Consider the following 23,375-nt stretch of genomic DNA (forward strand, 5'->3'; position numbering starts at 1 on the left):
TTTTCTTTTTCACTGCATGGGCAGTCGTCCTCTTTCCAAGTATGTTTCCCGAGCTGTTTGGTAATCAGTGACCTTTATTAATGCTATTCCTCTCAAAATGCTCGTTCCTCGCCGCTTACCGGGGAGCTTCGATTGCTAGTTAGCGTGACCCGGTGCGGAATTCGCATTTTCCTCGAAGTCTGCCGTGAAAGTTTCTCCCCGGTCCAGCGCGACGCCTACCAGCACGGCTTGTATAGTACTCCTCTTCCTCATTACTGTTTGACAGTACAGACGGTCAGAAACACCCAGAGTCACTCTCCGAGTGGAGAATCTTGGATAGTTTAATCCTCCGTCCTTTCCCTATAAGGCGGGCAATACCTAAAAGCAGTCTGGGCGAGGTGAAACGAATCCTGCCGTTCGCACTCGCGCAACGGTAACCAGCTTCCTGCGAAACCCCCGCCCCAAACGCTTACTTTAGAGCTGTGCAAACACCAGTGAACACTCCCCTCCGGCCCGACCCCCGCCAGCGATACCCTGGGAACCGCGGGGCATCCCGGCGGGCAGCCCCGGCGGCCTCAGGTGTCCGCCCGGCTGAGACAAAGCTCCCCGCGGGTTCCAGCGGCTGGGAGGCGACGCCGTGTCCTCTGGACGGCTCTGCATCGAAAAGTCGCGAATCACCAGCGGATTCAGGCCAGTTTTGAGTTTCCAGCCAACCTCTCGTTCTGCCCGGTCCGTGGCGTTTCCTTGGCACTTTGGCCCAGCCAGGGCCAAATTCCGCTAAATGTTATTTGCAGCTTATGCTTCGCGCATTCATTCTCTTTCAGTCTATTCGTCTGGGCGCTAACTGCTAACACCTCATAGTCACCTTGAAATTTCCTCTGCTATTTTCCAATTAAAAGCTTAATAGCCCTGGAAACGGAGTTCATGTGGTGCAGTTTACTATCGTTCCTTCGTCTTAAAAGCTTTCTGCTGGGATCCCATTATGTGCTTGAATAAACCTTTTCGTCGAGCAGAAATGGGAACGGGGGTTGTCAGGTGTTGGGTTACAATGGACTTTCAGGCAGGGAACGTTTTGCTAACATAAATACGAATCTGGCCCTACGGGGAGATGTTGTCAAATACTAAAACATGGAAACCATTCCCATCAAATATAAGAAAAGGATTACAGCACTATATCAAACGAGTATTTCAGCGTAAACGCCCGGCGTGTAGCCAAGCGAGAGAGGTGCCCCCCGGCCTCCGCCTCGCCACGGCACCATGGCCCGGGAGCAGGCAGCCGCCCGGCTGGCGGCAGTGACGGAGGCGCCCCACAGGACCCTTTCCTACTAGTGGGGAAGGAACGTTTTCCTCTACCCCTCGCCAGCATTTGCACTTCGCTTCTTCGTTTTGAGGGAAGGGATTCGCAAGGGCTGGTGTTCATCATCTTTGACGCGCCTCTTGTGATTTTGTGATAGTTGAGTGCGTGGGTCCGCGGAAGCACTGCTTCTTTCTTCTTCTGCTCTCAGCGGGGACCCACGAGTGTGCAAGAGGCCCCGGGCGGGAGGCCACTTGCAAGCTCCAGGGATGTCCGGGTGCAGTGCAGCAAAAAAAGGTAGATCCCGCTGGCACTGCGAGAAGTTAGACTGTTTCCCGCATTTGCTCCGATTCACCTCCCTGCCTCGGTTCGGTAAACCGATTGGGCGCTCACCCTTCTCACACCCCGCACACATCCGTGGGGAGAAAGATTGCTCTGAATCGCACTTCCCCTTAGAAGTAGAAAAGTAATAAGAAGAGACTAGTATGTAACATCACGCAAATACCTTCATAGCATACGCCGTGCCTTTTATTCTCTCCAACGAAATAGTTCCCGAGTTTTATATCTAATTTCCTAATTACGTAGCCTCTCTAAATGGTTTATTTCGTGTTGCCGTTACAGTGGAGAAGTGCCTGGAAAAGCAGGGGAGATCTTGAGGCAACGAAGTGAGTTCGGGTCCAAGCAGCATCCTGCCAGCCCGCGGACGGTGCCCCAGGCAGATAAACCCTTGCAGTAAATTTATTTTTTCCTAGCCTATATATGTATACCTTCCCCCCCCCCCCACCAGTATATTATATTTGAATTCAAGGTTCTCTCTGCCACATGGAAAATATCCGTGTTTCAGCGAGAAATCTCTCCGCGTCCGGAAATACCGAAGACTACAAGCCCACCGCATCAGACACATCGGAGAGGTTTCAAGCAACCTGACTTGCCCGGAATTTCGCTTTGCTTTCTATAGCCATCGTCTGCGTTTAAGCAGCTCTCTTGGCGTGGGACGCGGGAGAGGCAGGGACCCCGGAGTGCAGGTGCGTCTGCGGTCGCTCAGCTCCGCGGCGCGATCCCGCGGGGATGCGACCGCAACCTGACTCCGCTCAGCTGCTCTGGGCAGCTCTTGGTCCCGGGAAGCTCCTGCTCCGGGCAGCTCTTCGCAGCTTAAAGTTTGGTAAAACTTTGATCTCGACCCACCCTGCAGCGCTGGGCCGCAGGCAGCAGCGGCTATACACCGACCGCCGAACGCGGTGTCCCGTGGGCTTTCGATGCGGGGCCGGTACGGAGCCCAGGGAAACCTCGTAGACCCCGCTCGCCCCCCAGCTCCGGGTGCTTTCGTGGGGAGGGGTAGTTGGCATCAGCCGCACTCCCTCGGGGACAAACCCCTTCGGCACAGTACGGGCGGGCATCGCCGCCGACTCCGACGGCGCGGTAGAGACCCCCCAGCTTCCCTCTCCCCCTCCCTCTCTCCCCCTCCCTTTTTCTCTCCCTCCATCTCCCCGGCGGCGGCGGGCAAGGAGGGTGGTGGTGGGGGCGGGCGGGGGGCGGGGGCAGACTGAGGGTCTCTAGGCTCAGCGGGGCGGTGCGGGCAGCGGCAGTGTCGCTCGGGGCGGCGGCAGCGCTCTGTCCGTCGGTGTCACCACGGCGGGCGGCGGCTATCCCAGCCGGCCTGGGGCCGGAGCCGCGCCCCCGGCGGAGCTCGCGGGTAGAACCGCCCGCCTCCTATCCTCCAGAGCCCAGGCCTCCGCCCGCCCCCGCTGAGCCCTTCTCCGCCCCGGAGCGGGCCGGGCTCCTCCCGCGGGCATGAACGGCTATGGCTCCCCGTACCTCTACATGGGCGGCCCGGTGTCGCAGCCCCCGCGGGCTCCGCTGCAGCGAACGCCTAAGTGCGCCCGGTGCCGCAACCATGGCGTGTTGTCCTGGCTGAAGGGGCACAAACGCTACTGCCGCTTCAAGGACTGCACCTGCGAGAAGTGCATACTCATCATCGAGAGGCAGCGGGTGATGGCCGCGCAGGTGGCGCTCCGCCGGCAGCAGGCCAACGAGAGCCTGGAGAGCCTCCTCCCAGACTCCTTGCGCTCTCTCCCGGGGCCGCCGGGCAGTGCCGAGCCCCCCACGCCACCGCCGGGGCCACCGCCCTGCGCGGCACCGCCGCGGGCCCCCGCCGAGCTGGCCGCCGCCGCCGCCCTGCGCTGGGCCACCGAGCCACCCCCCGCGCTCCCGGGGACGCTCCCCAAGGCAGGTAAGGCCGCGGTACCGGGGCAGGAGGGAAAGGGAGGGCCGGGACGGACCCCGACGGGCGGGTCTCGAGGGATGGGGCCGGGACGAAGAAAGGCGAGGGCTTTCCCTTCCTCCCGATGGGCACCGTGGGAAGGGAATGGAGAGGTAGCCCAGCAGGTCCACTTTGTCCCTCTATAAAATCCAAGGAGCCGCACAGTACCCGTCCAGGATCGCGGCCGCCGAGACCAGCGAAGGGGGCCGGCAAACGTCGCTGCTGCCAACCGGCTCCCCGACGTGCCGCTTTTGATCCCGCGTGGATCACAACCGCACGTCCTTCTGCCGCTTCTGGTCCCCTTAGCCGGCTGGAGTCGCTCCCCAGCTTCCCCCACCCCGGGCGTCGGGGCTGCGGGGCCTCGTCCAGGACAAAACCTCCAGAGAGAGTCTCGGACCAAAAGCGGCTCCAGGAGCCGGAGCAAGGAGGACCGGAAGAAGCGGGGTGGTGGCAGGGGATGAACCGGGCAATTCAGTCCTCCTGCCCTCCGGCTCGCCTCTGGTACGGCTTGCGGCAGGTCGGGTTTGCTTGAACCACCGCCCGCAACCAGCACCTTGTGAGCGCGACCTGTCGGTAACACACATTTCTGGAAGCAAAACTAACGCTCCAGAACTGCTGTCCCATTCCCCGCCCGATGTCTGAGCGAGAGTCGACAGTCTTCCGCGACGGCAATGCCCGTCGGACAGGCCCCTGGCGGCACAGTGCTCTCCGCTGCCCCGGGAGGGAAATGGGGAACGCTGGCACCTTCCCACGGGCTACCGTGTGCGGTATGGAGCCAGTCCGGCCACGGAGGCGTCCGTCGGGGCCCCGGCACAGGGCTTTGTCCCCCAGCACTGGAGGAGACACAACACCGGCCCCGAGACGGCGGCACGGTTGAGTCCGTCAGTGTGGCGAGCATGCCGCTGGTTTGGGACCCTCTTATTCTTCTCCGGCCCTTGGCACCGCCTGCCTGCCCTCCGACCCCTCTGTCCTCTGCATCTCCGCCTGGTTCAGTCGGCCATTCCCCAGGGCCGGGTTTTGGGCGTCTTTGCTCAAATTTCTACTGGCCGTAGCCTCCCGCCGGCTCATAGCTTTTTCCCCACCCGCATCTGCGGTGGCGCTTGGACGGGGCCTCCTCCCTGCGTAGAAGTGGGGGCGGTAAAGCCGAGGGACTGGGGAGGGAAAGAGAAAAAAGCCGCCTTGTCCAGAAAGTACAAGTTCCTATCTGCCAGCACGATATAAATCTGACAGATAGGAACGGTATTGCACACCCAACTTTCTAAGGTCTTGATATATGAACTTCCCAGTTTAAAAGATTACAGTAATCACGGGAGGAGAATGTAAATCGAATCTGATAGCAATAACTTTTGGGGAAGGTCAGGCTCAAGTGAAATGTTACTAAGCAACAGGCATTTTGTTTGCAAAATACAATCAAAATGTATTGATGAGAAATTCTTCCTTGCCAGCCAGTCAGCACTTTCTGCAATCAGCTTTATGGAGAGAAAAAAAACAAACCAAAACCAAAAAAAATAAACCCCCAAACATAACGGAGGAGATCTCCATGAATCAAGGCCCTCAGTGCCGCATTTGTCCCCGCTCCCTCGGGCGGTGAGGCCGGGATGGGGGGGCTTTGGCATCCCGGCATCGCCGGGGAGCCGTTCTGGTTACATAGACCTCAGCGGCGTGGTCCCCGGTCCCCAACTGTTACAGAGGGTTTTTTTCCCCGCTTTTTATGAACATGAGGATGCGTGAGAGCAAAGCAGAAAATGATCTCCTCAGGAGTTCCTCTTGTCACCACACAGCTTGTTTATTTCCAACTTGTTTATTTCCAATTATCCTGCGTGTTCTGAGCGTCACTTCCTTCTCCCCACTACCTCAATTAAAATCGTCTTCATAACAGGGGTTGTAATTATTTGTTCCCCTTGTTCACCAGCCTCTAACACACACACACAAACACCCTCCCCCCTCCTTCCACCGCAAGAACATTAATCTCCTGAATGGTGTTTTTCACTACGGAGTTGAAATTTCCCGATGTACAGACGAATGAGATCCCTTTGCTCTTATTCTTGCCAGAATCGGTCATTTCGTTGGGACAGTTGCGAAGTTCTGTTCTGTGCAAATGATGCACATAGAAACTACCCCTGCTGCACCTGCCTATGCTAACCTGGAATGATGCCTCCTCCTTATACCGTGCTCATGAACTTTCCTTGCCCACGTGAGCACATTTCTCTTAGTAGTTATCCGGGCTTGTAAACAATATAATGCTATATTGGGTCGTCTCTTATTATCAGAGCTAGCTTTTTAATGCAGCACAGCTGTCTCTGTGTTAGGGAAAAGTGATTAATCTCCTACAAAGTACTTTAGACCTTTGAAGATAGAGATGAAAGCCTGACGTGAAAGTAATTTAAAAACTCCAATAACCTAAATCAAACTAACAAACACCCACCTTCCTCCAAACAGACAGCAAAATAAAACAAAAAACCTCAACCCAACCAACCAAAAAATCCCCCTCCCTCCCAAACAAACCAATAAAAAACCCACAAAAAAACCAATGACCTTAGCTATTTATGTTTTTATGCTAGTTCTAGTATAGTCCTTTCTAATAATACAAATAAGGAAAATTGCAAATTCTTTTGGGATCCAGGAAAATCTGTCCTAACAATCAAAGAACAAGCTGTTTTTCCACAGCAGTGGGAATATCGAGGAAACAAATTTGTTCTAAAGTATTAGAACAAGTTTTCCAGGCAAGTTATTGAATTGAGAACAGCTTCTTTCTCTCATCCATATTACTTTTATTTGGCGTCTTTACAAGATTTGACTCATTTTCCTTAATGTAGAAATAGTCAAGAAAAAATTGGGGTATATATTGCTCCAAATTTCTTGCAGCTTTATTTATTAATTTATATTTTACTGTAAATGCACGCATGGTTCTCCCACTGTTCTATGTTTCATGTGTATCTGTATTTGCACTGCATCTCTATAGATCTGGGTTTGTATCTGTCTCTGCATGTGTAGTATTTTATGAATACTCCACATCGTTTATATCAATAAGAAAACAGTTCCCCTAATTTTCCCAGGGATCACAAAGTGAATACTTGAATGCAGGCATTGAAATAGAAGGTGTTGTGGGGGGGGGAACCCAGGCACACACAAATGGAGAGAAAACTACCAAAAAACTACCAAAGCCAAAACCATAGAAACATACAAAACTCCCTTAAAAAAACAAAAATCTCACCAAAATCCAAAACAGCTCCCCCCAAACCCCAATCCGAACCAAAGCAACGAACCACCACCACCAAAAAACCCCACAGCAAAAAAACCTCTGACCTCACGAAGAACAAAACACAACCCCAACCCTCACAAACAAAAAATATCCGAGGGCAAGTTTTCCTTCTTGAAGCCTAAAACATCCTCATGTGAAGCTTACGAGTTATGCAGGGAGGGGAAAAAAAAAAAAGAAAAAAAGAAAAGAAAAAAAAACTGATGAAGAGCAGCGGATTGTACCTTTTAAATACAAAATTATTTTTGTACCTGAAAATATAAACATTTGCTATTAATACATGCATGCAATTTTCCTACAATTCAGTGCCCACACAGGGACATTTATAATGTATCTTCCCTAAGTTTTGTTTATTTGACGGTTGCTAATTTGTGCCAATTTTAAACAAACGAAAATCGCGGTCGCGGCGGTTGCCGTGAAGGGCTGGGGACAGTCCCCGGAGCGCGCCTTCCGCCTGGCCCTCCTCGCGCCCTCAGCGTGGCGGGCAAGGAGTGTTCCTGCGGGAAAAAAGCAGTTGGAACACAGCCTTTCAGACAGGGAAGAACCGGCCAGCCAGGTCGACGGGAGCTGCCCTGCGACCGGCCCCAGCCCCGGAATGAAGGCGCCTGACGCCGGCGTCCAGAAATGCTCTCGAAAAGGCAGAGGAAAAAAATACAACAGCCTCCATGCTCAGTGTTAGCCAACGGAGAGTAATTCTCCATGTGTTCGTAACAGCACTTCGATTTAAATCATCGAAATCTCGTTTTTCGGGTCTTCCCTGTAAGTCTAACAGCCTTGTGAGATGCGCCGCTATGACCTGTGCTGTACGAGGAGACTGTCCCTGTACAAAGGCTAAGAATCGGGCTCTATGCAGTCTCGTGATGATAAAGGTGCAAATTTCAATGGAATGAGTTTTCAGAATTTGAAGACAATTTTTTAGGCAAACTTCATAAGGATATTTTTAAAGGTACTGAAAATTTAACAAATCTAAAATACCTTGAAATAATATTTTGTAAGGAACAGGAAATGTATTAGAGAGAATGTATTAGAGATCTTATCTGATTTTTTTTTTTTTTGTAAAGCACGTATTTTCTCCCTAGTTGTACTTGCTCTCATCCCAGAGAGATACACTGTAAAAATGCAGTAGTTCTGATATGTGCTCTATTTGCATTCCGTTAATTTTGTAATATTGTCTACTACAGTGCAAACTATTCACATGGTAATTAGGGCTATCATCTCCCCTAACAGCCTCTCGAACTCTGTCAAGACAGGAACCAGTAGTTAGCTGTCCTCAGACTGCTCTCTAAGCCTTCAATACATAAACTGTCCATTCACTAAGATGCGAATCACTCTTAGTGCCCCTTCTTTTGTAACAAATGCATAATTATGAACACGTGAAGGGAGTAGGAAGGAAAGGTAGCGTGCATCTCATATTTTCTCAAATTATGGATGAGCTATGCCAGTGTCTTAGCATCTCCTCGAAAGGATGCATGTTTCCAATTTGCAACTGGCACATAATTCGTGCATTCCACTTTGGCCGCTAAGGCAGGACTGACACACTGAGCGTAGGAGAGAGGATGCGTACATCGCCTTCCGTGTAATGCAGCAACATGCAAAGTTACTGCTTCTCTGTTTGCACTGGACAAAGGGCATAACCAATATAAAACCAGGTAGAACTGTAGAATCATAGAATCAGACAGGTTGGAAAGGACCTCTGAGATCATCAAGAAAGTGGTTTCATTGGGGTTTTTTTTGCAGACAGTTTTTCACGTGTATTCAAAATTACTGCCTGTGCAGTTAAAGGAGGCTCTGTCAGCTGAGCTTGGACAATGGTCCTTTCCCCATGCATTGATGATTCTCAAGGATACCATCATTATGCTCCATGAGGAAGGCCAGCAGAACTGTGTTCTTGAGAAATAACCATGAACAATCTCAAGCAATTCTATGCACTCCCTTGTGCATAGGCTGTGAAAGCACTGTCAACCTTTCTTCCTTTCTTCCTACTGACAACAATTCCATGCAAAGGTCAGGCATTACCAAAGTGACCAGAAATTTGGGGTGTTCTCATTTTTGAGTGTCCTCCTGGAGACAGCATGGTCAATGGGCTTGTTTTCAGCCCTGTACTCAGCTCTCATCCTTCTTAGTTTAGCACACAAAAATCAAGATACCAGGAACAAGCACTAAGAGAGTTTGTGGGGTCTCTCTACTTGGAATTATTTAAAACTCATCTAAGCAGGGACATGAGCAACCTGCTCTATATATTAGGTTGCTTTTGCTTTGAACAGGATATTGGACTAAACGGCTTCCAGAGGTCTTTCTCAAAATGGATTTTTCTAGAATCTATGCTGTGGGAAGAACCAGTTTCTGCAGAGCCAGAACTTCAATACACTGATTTATTTGCAGACTTTTTATACCTTCAACCAGTAGTCATGATGAAGTGGTTCCGCCAATGCTGTTGGACTTGTAGAGGGAATTTTGGTCTCCCTAAGTGCCCTCTTCAGCTCACAGACAGTGGGATGGTGCTAGTGATGAATTATGATGTGAAAGTGCTTAGGTTCTTCTGAGAAAGCTTGCGCTTGACTGGTGTGTTGCTGCCTTGTAATCAGTGAGAGAGAACTGATACAGCGTATTTGATGCAGCAGAAAAATGACTTCTTTCCTTGCACATGGGAAAATGTGACAGATATCTATAAGGCCTAGACCAGGTAACATTTTTTTTTTTTTTGCAGTTTTATCCTCATGAGATGTTGCAAAGATACTTTAATTTTTACAGCATCTCAGTGAAAAATGCACTTCCTCCCCACCATTCTGCTTTGTTCACTTTAAGAAAACACTATCCTCAGATTTCTGTGAAAGCTTTTGGCTTCAGTTTTTTATTAACTTCTCTGAATTCTCTTTGCAGACACGAATGAGGAGAGGTTGGGTGATGCCAGTGGAGCAGACAATGCTGAGACCTACAGTGACAAAGATACAGACCAAAGGAGTTCCCCAGACATGACTAAAGCCAAAACCTGTTTCACCCCTGAAAGCCCTGAAATTGTTTCAGTGGATGAGGTCAGTTATGCAGTTCAGAAAAATGGTGGGAGCACAGAGAATCATCCAGACAGCCCCAAGTACCACCCAGAGCAGAACCACCTCCTGATAGAAGGTCCTTCTGGGACAGTTTCTCTACCATTCAGTTTGAAAGCAAACAGACCCCCGCTTGAAGTCTTGAAAAAGATCTTCCCTAATCAAAAGCCAACTGTGCTAGAGTTGATCCTGAAGGGCTGTGGTGGTGATCTGGTGAGTGCTGTGGAGGTTCTCCTGTCTAGTCGGTCTTCAGTGGCAAGTGGGGAGAGAACTTCTGCAGAATCTGATGGTCTTGTTTTGCCTTCCAACGGGCACATTTTTGAACACACGCTGAGTTCCTATCCTATTTCATCCTCCAAGTGGTCTGTGGGCTCTGCATTTAGGGTTCCTGACACATTGAGATTCTCTGCTGATTCCAGTAATGTCATGCCAAATCCTCTGGCTGTACCTCTGCAGCACCCTTTCCCTCCACCACCGCGCTACCCACTGATGTTGAGGAACACTTTGGCAAGAAATCAGTCCAGCCCATTCCTCCCCAATGATGTCACCCTGTGGAACACCATGACACTGCAGCAGCAGTACCAGCTGCGGTCCCAGTACGTCAGTCCTTTCTCTAGCAACACAGCCACAGTTTTCCGAAGCTCACCTGTACTTCCTTCCCGCTCGTCAGAGGATCCTAGGATCTCAATCCCTGATGATGGGTGTCCTATTGTGTCTAAGCAACCAATTTACACAGAAGATGAATATGAGGAAAGGTCTGATTCTTCAGACTCAAGAATACTCAACACATCCTCTTAGACTGACATTTGATGTGTGATAGCTAAGTGGTACTCACAGTGCAGCTGAACTTGTAGACCCTAAGAGGAGGGACACATACTCTATGAAACTCTTGAAATTGTATTAAAAAGTGACTTTGCTTGGTATTGTACTATAGCAATAAAGACATAACTTTTTTTAATTTCTTGCACTTCACTGGATAATGCCAAATAGCAATACTCTGGCTTTAGTGCTGAGTATGTGTTACAAAGGAAGACTTTATGGCTCTCGGTTATGGGACTCTGGAAGGCTCATAACGGAAACAGAAGCCCAAGGTCTACTTTGTTCCTTAACTCAGAAAAATGGGGATGTTAAACTAGAATACTTGAATGCTGTTTTATAAGAGAGAACTCCTCAGGACATAAGAAATCAAATAAACATAATTCAATTGCAAATGGACTAAAACAAGGAACTTATAATCTTATGTCAGTGATTGTTCTTGCAGTGAAAGAAAAGGGAGAAGAAAGAAATATGCACACGCAACTACCATGAGCTGCTTCTGTGCCGTTTGAGCTTGGACACTTTTCAGAGAAATATTATTAAGAGTTATTCTTTTCCCATGGCTAGGTCGAAATGTGTAATGTCAGTGTAAAACCAATTACAGCTGTGAATTGCATGAAGTGTATTGTGAAATGAACACCAGATTAAGCATTGTCAGTTTAATGTAGCATGCTAAGGACTCTAGAAAAATAAACTAAGATGATAATCTTGGTTTATGTCATTTATACTGGGCAAATACATTCTGAAGACAGAGAGCTGATTAATCCTCAGCCAGGGTTAAAATGTCCAGCTCCAGCAACTGCAGTCATGGGAAGCCTCTTTTTCCAAGTCTGGGTTCTGCTTCCCTGCCTAGTAGCTTGTATCTGAGATTAAGCAAATGTTGTCATCAGGGAAGCTGAGGTCTTCTGCAGTATATACTGCAGACACTTCCAAGCTCAGCTGAGTAAAGTAGAGCTTGCTACAGTCAGAAAAAGCAGAAAACAAAAGGTGCTCTCAGTGCTTCAGAAGCATCTTTTTTTTTTCCTATACCGTAGAATTAGAGAAAAAGGAAATAGAATATAATAGCAGGCCTTTCTTTAAAATAATATTTAGCCAAATGGCAACTTTCCTAAATGTAGAAAAGTATTGGTTTGAACAATTTATTGCATGATATCATGCATGGATTACACTGCATATCTTATGTGTGTCTGAGTAACATTAGGAATTGCTTCTGATGAGGAATGCCACTAAGTCAACTGTTCACTTAGAAGTTTGTTAAGGTTCTAGTGCCATTTTTCCAACCGCTCACAACTGAGAACATATGCTTGACAATTGACTTGTACAAAACACAGCTCTGAATGCAGAGGAAATGACTGTCAGGCCTTTCAGGTGTACAGATTAGTCCCACACTTCAAAAAAGTGTTGAGGCTGCCCTGAAGCTGGACCCTAAAGCAGATGCTCTTTAAAACTGTTATATACATATCTCAGGCATGTGTCATTGTTTATATGAATGCCTGTGTTCTCATTTGGCATTTCTTGTTTTGCAAGTCTCGTGCACACAGTGAATCTTTCATTTTATCAAGGTACTGAACATGCACAAAAAGGAGAATAAAATAATGATTTTATTTTCCTTAGGGGATAAACTAACAGAAAGATACTTTTTCTTGCATAACTTTCTGAGCTCTTCAGTAAAGCATTTTATTGGTAATGCTACAGAGCAAACACATAAAAGCAGAGGAAGGGAGGAAAGAAAATAAATAGATTCTTTTATTGAAGTGTAAATGTGAAAGCATCTGAAATTTTCCTAAATGCAGAATTTCAGTTGTGTACTGATGGATTTGCCTGCATTCACGTGGCACTTGTAACCAAATTCATCTTACAGCCACTCCAGAGAGAAAAGTAATAAGTAAAATATGTTTGATCTTGCAACCAGAAAGGCATGAGGTAGTGGAATGCTGTGCTACACCACTGCAGAGAAATTGTCAAAGGCTATATAGGAGCAGTCAGGTCCAGGAGCTCTGATTTTGAGCGGATTTCCTTCCTGCAGAAAGCTTTGTATAGGCATCCCTGTATATTAAATGAAATCTGCATGGGTTTTGGTTTGGATTTTTTTATGGTTTGTTTGTTTGTTTTGCCACAGAGATTGAATCATCTTCAGCAGAAAGACTGAACAGTGGCACCTGCAACAGCTCATAAACACTATGGCCTGCAGATTTTCAGAGAACAGAATTTTGGCATCTTGAAATTGTGATACATCTTTCAAAGAAAGGTCACCGTGGCTAAAGCGGAGTGAACTATTATCACACTTGTGGTGAAAAAATGCAGATTTGGTGGTACGATTTTTTTTTATTTTATCTCTTTTGACAAGTTGTGTTCTGAAAAAGGAAACAAGTGGAAATGATCCTTGTCTGGTATTATAAAATGACTCAACGCACAATTACCTTCTTTCTTTCTTTTTTTTTTTTTTTTTTTTTTTTTTTTTTTTTTTTTTTTTTTTTTTTTTTTTTTTTTTTTTTTTTTTTTTTTTTTTTTTTTTTTTTTTTTTTTTTTTTTTTTTTTATTTTTTTTTTATTTTTTTCTCTTTTTTTTGAAATAAAGTAAATGTATCTCTGTTCAAAATAAGAAATGCAAGTTCTCATGTTGAACGATAATTTTTGTTCAGCCATGCAATAAAATGTTGCTAAAATAGCTTAAATGCTATCCAGACAATTAATTTTTTAAAAAATGGTAGTTTGGAGATGTTGCCTTGCTCCCCCAGCTGTATTTTCCAAGCTAATACTACAGGCAAATATGTTTTTTAAAGATCCTTTGGTGTGTTGGTAGGAACCTTTTCTGCCCACACCATGCTGGGACCTGTTCCATAGACCTCTGCTGTGCTGGTGGGGGCTGCCCACCCACTCCCACCCTCTCAGGGTGGGAAGTCGCGGGGCGAGGGAGTCCCTTTTCCCCTGGAGCCCTGTGTGTCCCACCGTCAGGGCCCGCAGTGGCCAACCCAGCACTGGTAGGCAGTCGCAGGCCGTGCCTTCACCGGGGTCGGTGATAGGCGTGTCACCGCAGCCGGCTGCGGCCGGGCTAGTCCTGAGCCTGCGGAGCGCCCGCGGGGCTCCAGCAATCCCACATTTCCACGCCTCCGGGACCCGGGGGAAGGGCTTCTCGTGGGGCACCCACAGCTTGCTCTTCCCTGCTCCATCTGGTGGTGAACGAGGGTAACGTCGTGACGTGCTGAGGAAGGGAGGACGTGGGGGTGAGGAGGGCTGAAGCTCAAGGCGTGGATGCTCAGAAGCCTCAAAGAAAGAAAAGAAGAATTCAAGTATCAAGAAAGATGGCTTGAGCCTGGTGAGGTCTCTGCTGGAACCCAGGATCCAAAGAGATGTTGTGGTAGTTTTTTTTTTTTCCTTGGGTCTTTTTTTGGGGTGTTAAAGCATCTGTGTCGTTCTTGGAGCAAGAGATCTTCAGCCTCTGCACAGCTCCTGTTCCTGGCTGAGCAACCACCAGGGAGCCTCTCTGGGGTACCCTGGTACTGCTTTTTCTCCTGTCAGATGGGTGATTACATTGCCTACTCTCTGCGCAATGCCCAGAGCTCGCTCTCTCTGGCTCTGCTTGTCCAGGCCCACCAGAGACCAGCGCAGTGAGCTCTACAGAGGCTGGTTGCTACCGCAGAGGCACATTGCTAAAATTCCCTAGTTAACCTCTAGCTGTGACAGTGTGGTTAAGGCCAACAGTGATGTAAACAATAGCAATAACAATGCCACGGAGAGCCCTAATGCAATGTTCACCTTCTCCGGTAGCTCACATACCTGTAGACATAGGGAATAGTCAGAAGTGGGGCAGGGGTAAGAAATGGGGATGTCCTGCCCAAAACTATCCCCTGCCTTGCCCTTGCTGGTGGTTGTGATGCTTCCCCCGGGGTCCCTGACTTGCCCTCCTTGTTGGTCTGAAGGGCCACCTCTGCAGCATTTGTTGTATACTTGGTGAACAGGCTCACCTCACATTTGTGCTGACATCTTTGAAAAATGACTTTGATTCTCTCAATATACTGTTTCAGTGATTCATTCTTTATGTGCATTTACTCAGCGGATGTGAGTGGCAAAATAAGATTGATGCTAAATTTATATGTTAATTTTAATATTGAAGCTATCCTGTATTTGAAGAATAAGATCAATTCTACAATTTCATTTCTTATGTGATATTGTATATTGTCATTACTGGAAAATAAAATTATTTCTGAATGCATACTATCTAAACTTCAATTTTAGTGGACATATAACTCTGAAGCATCATTCTTCTCCCTTTCCTTTAATAAATATCTTAATACAGTATTTTAACATTCTCACATTAGTCTGCCACGGGAAGATAACAAAGACAAGTCTTTTCACCCTAAATAGCGTTTTGTTAATGTGCTCCCTGCAGCATTCTGCACTGTCACAGGCAGATTTCATGCATGACTCAGCAACTCCCTGCAGGCTGTTGCATGACTGCTGCAATAGGAATCTTTGTTAATAATTGTATCCCTCACTAGAGATTAATTTCAATAATTTCCACGATAGCAGCTGTGTTTGAGAGCCATCACCACAGCTAGTTGCCCAGCCTGCCTGCATATAGGCTGAATCCTGACCTTAAGTGAAGGATCAAACCCTCAGATCACTATCAGGAACCAGATCATGCAGAGGATGGAATCATAAGTACAGAAAGATTTGGCATTTATGGAGTGAGATGTACTTTAAGGAGGTCTGCTGTCAGAGACCAGGCTTTCCTGAAACTGCAACAGAAAAAAAAGTATTTACAGCACCTTGGGATTGTGGTTTGGTACTTTATGTCTTTGCAAGCTGTGCAGGAGATTAAACTGAGATAGATAGCAGGAGCCTTTGCAAGATTACATCCTTGCTCTGCCCTCTAACCCAAGGAAGATTTTTCCCTGTCCTTAAGGGATAAACGTAAGTGCTACAAGGATTTAGTTGTTTTTAACTGAAAATTCTTTAAAAGCTTAAGTACCCTGTAAATAGGAGAGAAGAACATAGTATTTACCAGAGTAGTAGAGATTTTGTTTCTAATTTTTCCACTCCAAGAGGGAGGCTATAGCTTTTCAATGGCTGAACTGTGACTGTCTTCAGGAATAGAGTTCCCCTGAAAATCTCAGGTTAATCCTGAGATAACCCTGAGCAAGCCACTGTCACAAAAACAAAATTGTGAGACCTAAGGCAAACACTGCTTAGGTTCTTCCCACCTGTCATATTTCTGAGTATATAGACTTCATACATTCCAACTTTCTTGTCTGCAACACCTAGACAAAACCAGAAATCTTGTGATGAAATTGTACTAATTAACCTTCTTTTCCCTAAAGACAGTAAATACATGAGTCAGCAAAAGGTTGAGGAACAGTGAGAAAGCAGAATTTCAGACACAATGAAGTCTATTTTTTCTTCCAAGTGTTGTGTGGCTCAGGCAGGGAGGTGTGCAGGCTCAGGAGCAGCTACTCTCTCTCCAAGGAAGCTGAGCACACCTGACATTTCTGCCAGCAGTATGCATCTCAGCTTGGGGGCAGCAGCCCCCTCAGGTGTGGGTATGTGTCACAAAAGAAAGGCAGTGTGAGAGTGAGCAGTGTGGCAGCAGCATGATGGTGAAAGCACTTGTGGTAGCTGATAGAAACTTTTCCTCTCTGTTGCACGCAGCGAACATCAAACCCACTTTTGGAAACATCTTTCTTTGGAGCATAGTCCCTCTGCTTTGCCTGCATGTTGCTGAGATGTCTTCTTGTCACAGTGAATATAAACCAGAAAGAGTGAGATAAAATTCACTGTATACAGAAAAATATAAAAGAGACATTGAAATACTCAGAAACACAGAGCGACATACTTCCTTGCTACTTGTCAAATGTAGATGGTTTTGTCATTTATAAGGGCTACATGACTGATGTGACAAGGGATGCAGAAGCAATTCTGATGGAGTATTGTACCTGAGGGAGTGCTGTAATAAAAATGTACGTTTCTCTTCCTCTGCCTCTGCATGTTAATCTCTTGCCTCACTGGCTAGGAACAGGAGAGTGCTCAAAGATGTTCACATTGCCCGGCTAGCAGCTTCCATGGTAACAGAAATCAGTGAGTTCTCACCTTGAGCCTGCCTTTTTCCTTAGCAAAATAAGGGCAATGCTTAATGTTTAGTACAGCTGCATATTATCCATATTGAAAAGCAACACTTTCTCAAGAGGAACGGCTCCTGAACTACAGATTATTCTGCATGGCTCCATACTTACTACAAAACCCTTTTCAGGAAACTTGAATACCCTTCATAGATTTAGCCCAACTCCCAGGCCAGCTATTACATTTTAGATTATATGGCTTAGTCCCTAGTACAGGTATGGTCAAATATGTGTAAATTATGAATTTTCTTCCTTGCTTTTTCTCCTGTAGTTGCTTTTTTCCCCCTAATAGTCTGCAGAGGTCTAAACAAAAGGAACATTTGGCCACATGCATTTTTCTTCTTTTACCTCTATTGCCAAATAGTTAATTACCAGGGACAAGGCGTTGTGGGGGAGAAGTTAATTTGGTTTGAATGTTTCCCCAAAATATAAATACAGTAAAGAATATGATAATATTTCCAAGGCTTCAGAGAAAGAGGGGATTAGTTCTGCTCACTCACACATTCTTCTCTTCTGCTATTCTCACCTCTGTTGGGCGAACACAATACAGGCATCAATCACTGCAGGCCTTGTGAACAAGTGGGATTTGGGATTGTTTTGCAGAACTTTGAAACACATAATCAGGGAGGGAGGAGGGAAGGGATAATTTCTGACCTTCAGTGGCTTCTTGGGAGTGGTGTTTTCCCATGCCTAAGCCTGAGCTATCAGAGTCTATGTCCACATTGCCATTGCCTTGAAAAGGGAACAATGTGATCTATACATTGTGAAAGGGGCTGGTCTCCCTGTCTGGCTGTGCTTGTGCCTCACTCCTCTTCCTGAAAGTTCACCACATGAGATTTTAACAGACTTGTGTGGTGTATATTTATGAAAAGCTATGATTAATTCCCAGGTGATTGGTATATTTTTTAACATATTAAAACTCAAACAAACACCCTGTCAAATTATTGTTTGACATTCATATATTTCCTCATTTGGCCATCACTGCTCTGTGTTGTTTTAACAGACTTTCACTTTTTCTGTTGTCCCATTGGGCTGGCAATAGGAGAAATAACTGTGGTGTTCCATGTGCAAGAGGTAATACAATCATCACCATCCTGCTCGTAGTGGTTCAGGTCTGGTTCCTCACCTTCTTCATAGCAGTGAAGTGTTTTTACACACTTTGAGGCCTGAAAATGCAAGCTAGTTACTGTGACCTGGTCTTAATTCACCTGGAGCTGATTAAAGTTAGAGCCTGAAAGTACTCCAATGGCTTTTTTTCTTTCAACAGCACCCCACTGATGCTCAAGAATTGGTGACTCTAGTCCTTCAGCCCAGGGCTCCCTCCTCCTCCTTAAATTGGAAAAGTACAAGTTCAGTTGAAAATGTGAACTGTGTGTACAAGATACTTGAGAGTTCCTTGGGAAATGGGTTATATTTTCCCCTTCCAAATGTCTGGAGTTGCAAGCATCTTTCAATGCATCCCTGAGCCGAGATTATAGGATACAGAGTGAGTTGCAAATGATTGTAACATATATTATTCGGACAGTGTAACATATGTTATTCAAACAATTACCTAAAGTAAACGCTCTCTTGCACAACATGACCTGGACATCAAAAGCACGGTGTGGTCTTTGCATAAAATAAGGCAGTCTGGCGGTGTTTCAGCCGAGTACTGGGTGGATTTATAAGGGCTAAGGAGCGAAATTTCATTTGGGACGGGGACAGGAGAGAACGCGACGCTGTGACCCCGGGCTCCTGTCCCCGTCCCAGCTCGGTCCCCCTGGCCGATGGCCCCACCTAGTGTCAGCGCGGTCACGGCGCTGAGCGCCGCTCGGGCTGGATCATGCGGTGGCCGAATGACGGTGGGGCTGCACTGCATAATAACAGGGAGGGATGGGTCTGTCCTTCCCTAATTCTGCGTGGCTCTGGCACCTCGGCCAGGGTTGCATTCGGGGTCTGCTTTGGGGGTCAGCTCAGTGCGGCGAGGAGCAGGAGGCAGGGCGGGTGTCGCCGGGACTTCTCCCTCGAACCTGTTTATGCAAACCTGAAGGTAGGAGGCAGGCACCACGGCAGGCACCAGCTCCTCCGCAGCCCCTGCCTTATCCCGGTCAGCACGGAGCTCCCGCGGCGTGGTGGAAGAGCCACCCTCGCCACAGCGAGGGTCTGTATGTCTTGCATGCATATGCATGCACACAGACACACAGCTTCTCTTTGAACTCCTTTCTCACAAAAAGATGAAGATGACAAACGTGTTTTGCTTATCCTGTCTGGCTGTGGAAGTGGGCCCAACAAAATGAAGGAGGAATACTTGAGGAAGCCTGCCGTGGTTTAACTCCAGTTAGACACTAAGTAGCATATAGCCACTCACTCAACCCCAGCCCCCCCTGAGAGGGGAAAAAAAGTGAACCTTGAGGGTTGAGATAAGAACAGTTCAAAAATTCAAACCAAATAAAATATTATATTAGCACTATTAAAAAATAATGATAGTAATGACAATAATAATATTTGAAATAAAAAAAAAGAGAAAAGAAAGAATGAGAAAGAAAGAAAGAAAAAGAAAGAAAAAGAAAGAAAAAGAAAGAAAAAGAAAGAAAAAGAAAGAAAAAAAGGAAGAAAAAGAAAGAAAAAGAAAGAAAAAAAGGAAGAAAAAGAAAGAAAAAGAAAGAAAAAGAAAGAAAAAGAAAGAAAAAGAAAGAAAAAGAAAGAAAAAGAAAGAAAAAGAAAGAAAAAGAAAGAAAATGAAAGAAAAAAGAGAAAAAGATAGAAAAAGAAAGAAAAAGAAAGAAAGAGGAATAAAAACTAGCTGAGTTGGTTAGAGAATGGTGCTAGCAATATCAAGGTCATGGGTTTGGTCTCGTTATGGATGACTCACTTAAGAGCAGACCTTGATAATATCTATGGGTCTCTTCTAACTCAGAATATTCTGTGATTCTGTGAAACCCAAGAGGAAAAATTGATGCACGATACAATTGCTCACCACCCACTGACCAATACTCAATACTGTTCTGCCAGCAGTGGCTGGGCCCTCCCGGACAGCTACCCCCAGTTTATATACTGAGTATGAAGTTGTTCTATTTATGGAATATCCCTTTGGCCAGTTCAGGCCACCTGTCCCTGATATGCTCCCTCCCATATTCTTTTGTACCTTCTTTCTGGTGGATCATGGGAACCTGAAAAGTCTTTGACTTAAGAACTACTGAGCAATAACTAAAACATCAGCATGTTATAATTATTCTTCTACTAAATCCAAAACATAGCACCATACCAGCTACTGAAAAGCAAATTAACTCTAGCCCAGCTGAAATTTGGACAAATCTATATGACAAAACTTTGGCTCATCTAGTGTATTAGTGTTTCAAGACACTTGATACTGCCTTTCTCCCTTATCATTAAAGAAACTTATTCTTTTCCTCAGTATGTAATCAAATTTTGATTTTTTTTATTGCTACTATGCAGCTGAATGATAACAATGGAGTAAAGTTAACTAGTGTCTGATCAGTCCAGAAATGTCTAGCAATGTCAGTATATATGTGGGTAATGTCTATGTCTGAGGTCCTCTGTGCTGGACCATAAGTTGCTAGCTGCTTTTTGATACGAAGATGTAGGCCTTTTCCCAGTTACCTCTGTCTTGGACATTCCAAGCCCCTTTTTTTGCTACTTGTTGTCTTCAGCTCTCTTGGTTATAGCCCATACTAGAATTATTCAGTGTGCTCCATCAGAGGATGAAATGTAAGTCTGCCTAGAAAGTAAGACTAATGCCATCACATTTGTATCACATTCTACAATGACAAACATAGCCAAAAAAAAAATGTGATAATGGCTGTGGTAAGACCAAGTGTATCTACTGGAATTAAGATGTTCCTAGACTATCTTTTTTGTCATGACAAACAGTCCGTTATGTCTTATCTGTGAAGTAGTCCTCTTGCTAGGCTTGAATTTAGTTCTCTCTACCTTGAAAATATCCCAACTGCCCTGCTATTTGGAACATGCTAATGTATCAATTTTGAATTGAGGAATAGGTAACATGGGTTGGATTGGCTGGTGGGGATGTTTTCTGGTTTGTGAAACACTGCTTTTTCTGTTTTCTTTGCTATGTATAATCAAGGTACCTGCTTAAAAAAGCCATACTTCCTACTTGCTGTTTCTGATAGCACAGCTGAATAAATATGAAACAATAAGTCATGCCCTCTGTCTAAATCAATGTTTAGAAATATGTAAGTATTAATACAAGTTTTAGAAATCCAGTTTAGGCACTGCTCCTCCTGATTGTGGACTTTTGATGCTGGGTGTACTTGGGCTTAAATATCATGCCAAATGTCTTAGGTGCACAGGAGCAAATGCAATCATGTTATCCACACATGTTAGAATACAATTAGGACTATGAGCTTTGGCATATCTAGTACATTCCACAAGTGCTGGTACAATGAGCCAGCAGGGGACTGAGAAATTCCAAGTGGAAGACAAGTAGTTACAGATCTGGACTAAAGCTGTCAGCAGAGAAACAGCTTGGACTCTCTGTCATCCTTTCCCCTTCACAAATTGTAGTATCTAGTGAAGTAGAATGGAAATAAAACGTGTGGTGTTCAGTTATAGTGAGTTCAGAGGAGGCCACCAAGATGATTAGAGGAGTGGAGCACCTCTCGTATGAGGAAAGGCTGAGACTATTGGTTTTGTTCAGCCTGGAGGAAAGAATGCTTCAGGGTGACCTAACTGAGACCTTCTAGTGCCTGAGCCTGAAGAAAAGAGGGAGAGGAACTTTTTACAAGAGCATTTAGTGGCAGGACAAGGGGGAATGGCTTCAGACTGAAAAAGAGTAGGTTTAGATTAGATATTAAGAAAAAATTCTTTACTGTGAAGGTGTTGAGGCACTGGAACAGGTTGCCCAGAGAAGCTGGGGGTGCCTCATCCCTGGAGGTGTTCAAGACCAGATCAGATGGGGCTTTGAGCAAGCTGGAATAGTGGAAGGTGTTCCTGTGCATGGCGGAGGAGTTGGAACTAGATAATCTTTGAGGTCCCCTTCCAAACCAACCCATTCTATGATTCTATGATTCTATGATTCTATGATTCTATATACTGTACTCTTAAACATCTCTGTGTCTGGAGTAAGAGTAGGAATTGGCCTGTCAGGAGGCAGGAAGCTGTGGAGACTGCAGGTCACCAACGTTTCTTGTACATCTCTCTCCAGCTAAGCTCTACTCAATCGACACAGGAATTTCCCATCACCACTACTCTTCTGCTGATTCCTATTTTAGCTCTAGATACTGGGAAAAAAAGATTCAGTGACTTCGGTGACCTTCCTGAAATATGGGAAGAATACATCTTGGGACATTTTCTCTGCATTCAAGTAGTTATCATGCACTTTAACAAATCATTAGTGTTGGCAGAGATTGCACTAACGTATTATACTTTTCATGTAATTTGCTCTCACTCTTGTGCTTTATGCTCAGGAAATAAGCAGTACAGGACACTCATGATGGTCTGCTCTGGCCTTGCTGCCATATTCCAGGGCCTTTGTGACACTTTGTGTCAGGCCACAAGTGTTCCATATGAAAGTTTCTGTGGAGAAGACGGTTGCCTGTCTCCAAAATGCAAGATTTTGAAAGGCAGTTAGTTGCGTAAGTGGATTAATTTTCTAAACTCATATTTGCTTATTTCTCAGTAGATCCAACCAGTGCTCTTTTTGTACAGAGCTGCCTTGGTCTGGTTTGTTTGAGTTTGAATAGGATCTTCATTTTACCTGATGATTGCTTTTCTTTGTTTGCCTCATTCTGAGGTCTTTGGCTGATCCAGAGGCCTATCAAAGGTATATTTAATAAAACAGCACTGCATTACATTGAAGTGACTTCAGCATGTAACACTTTTCAGCAGTGCACATAAAATGAAGACTAAACCAAGGACAGTTAAAGCCTTGGATGTGGCCTCAAGTGAATTTCCTTTTGGACTTTAGTGCTGAGTGTGATGTTTTCTGATTTTCCCATTAACAATAACATTTTCTGGAACACATCCTTTTCTCATTCAGTAGTGGTATTGCGCTAGCGTACAACATGAAGTGAAGTTTATGTTACCCAAACTCATTCCTCGAGATGAGTGGCAGCAGGTTAATATTGTTGTAGGGATTTTCTGGAGAACTCTGGTGTAGATTGTTTCACTGCAAGAGGCTCTTCTCAAAATTTTCCTTCGTGCTGTCTAAAGTATCTATGTTCACACAAAATAAATCTCCTCACCTGCAAGTAAAATACTTTCTTCATAAAATGTGGCCTGTTCTCAATCTGTCTTTCCTGTGCCCAGATTTCTGTTTCTTGTGGCTTCCCTGTAGTAAAGCTGCTGCTTTGTTATTCTCAAGGTACCTCAAAAGGAGAGTGCTGTGTTTATGACTGAGCATGGTTTGCACTGGTAGAAGTTCTGATTTTTTGTCATGAGCAACTGAAAATAAAACTCTGGAAAATGTAATAAACAGATGTTTTGCTTGCCACAGGACTTCCCAAGTTCTGCAGTATTTATATCCCAGAACTATCCCTTTCTTCATATGGTCAAGGCTCTTGTTTTATTAGAGATGTGCCAAGCCATAAAGACCATTTCAGCCTCTTTAGCTGTGTCTGTTACCTTTATATGTGAGAAACAGGAAA

General features: G+C 45.6%; 1 protein-coding gene and 1 long non-coding RNA gene across 2 annotated transcripts; one reads left to right on the plus strand and one right to left on the minus strand.

Annotated features, from left to right (window-relative positions):
* The first annotated feature begins 3,064 nt into the window (after positions 1–3,064).
* On the plus strand, positions 3,065–11,719 carry DMRT3 (doublesex and mab-3 related transcription factor 3). Its single transcript, XM_027883769.1, has 2 exons — positions 3,065–3,503; positions 9,673–11,719. The coding sequence occupies exons 1-2, from the start codon at positions 3,065–3,067 to the stop codon at positions 10,635–10,637; spliced, it is 1,404 nt and encodes a 467-aa protein (XP_027739570.1). The 3' UTR covers positions 10,638–11,719.
* Positions 11,720–17,711: 5,992 nt separating this feature from the next.
* On the minus strand, positions 17,712–18,528 carry LOC114057542. The gene is made up of 2 exons (XR_003571238.1): positions 18,323–18,528; positions 17,712–17,936 (listed from the first exon to the last, which is right to left on the minus strand). It is a non-coding gene; the product is annotated as an uncharacterized LOC114057542 (long non-coding RNA).
* Between the last annotated feature and the right edge of the window lie 4,847 nt (positions 18,529–23,375).

Source organism: Empidonax traillii, unplaced genomic scaffold (genome assembly GCF_003031625.1).
Source record: "Empidonax traillii isolate 1590-97213 ecotype Southwest subspecies unplaced genomic scaffold, ASM303162v1 scaffold8:size5222938, whole genome shotgun sequence".
In the NCBI taxonomy this organism is placed as follows: Eukaryota; Metazoa; Chordata; class Aves; order Passeriformes; family Tyrannidae; genus Empidonax; species Empidonax traillii.

What these genes read in the sequence shown, in the direction of transcription:
- DMRT3 (XM_027883769.1), top strand. Translation starts at nt 3,065, where the DNA reads ATGAACGGCTATGGCTCCCCGTACCTCTACATGGGCGGCCCGGTGTCG. An exon ending in GGGGACGCTCCCCAAGGCAG is followed by an intron (nt 3,504 to 9,672) that starts GTAAGGCCGCGG and finishes TTCTCTTTGCAG; the next exon opens with ACACGAATGAGGAGAGGTTG.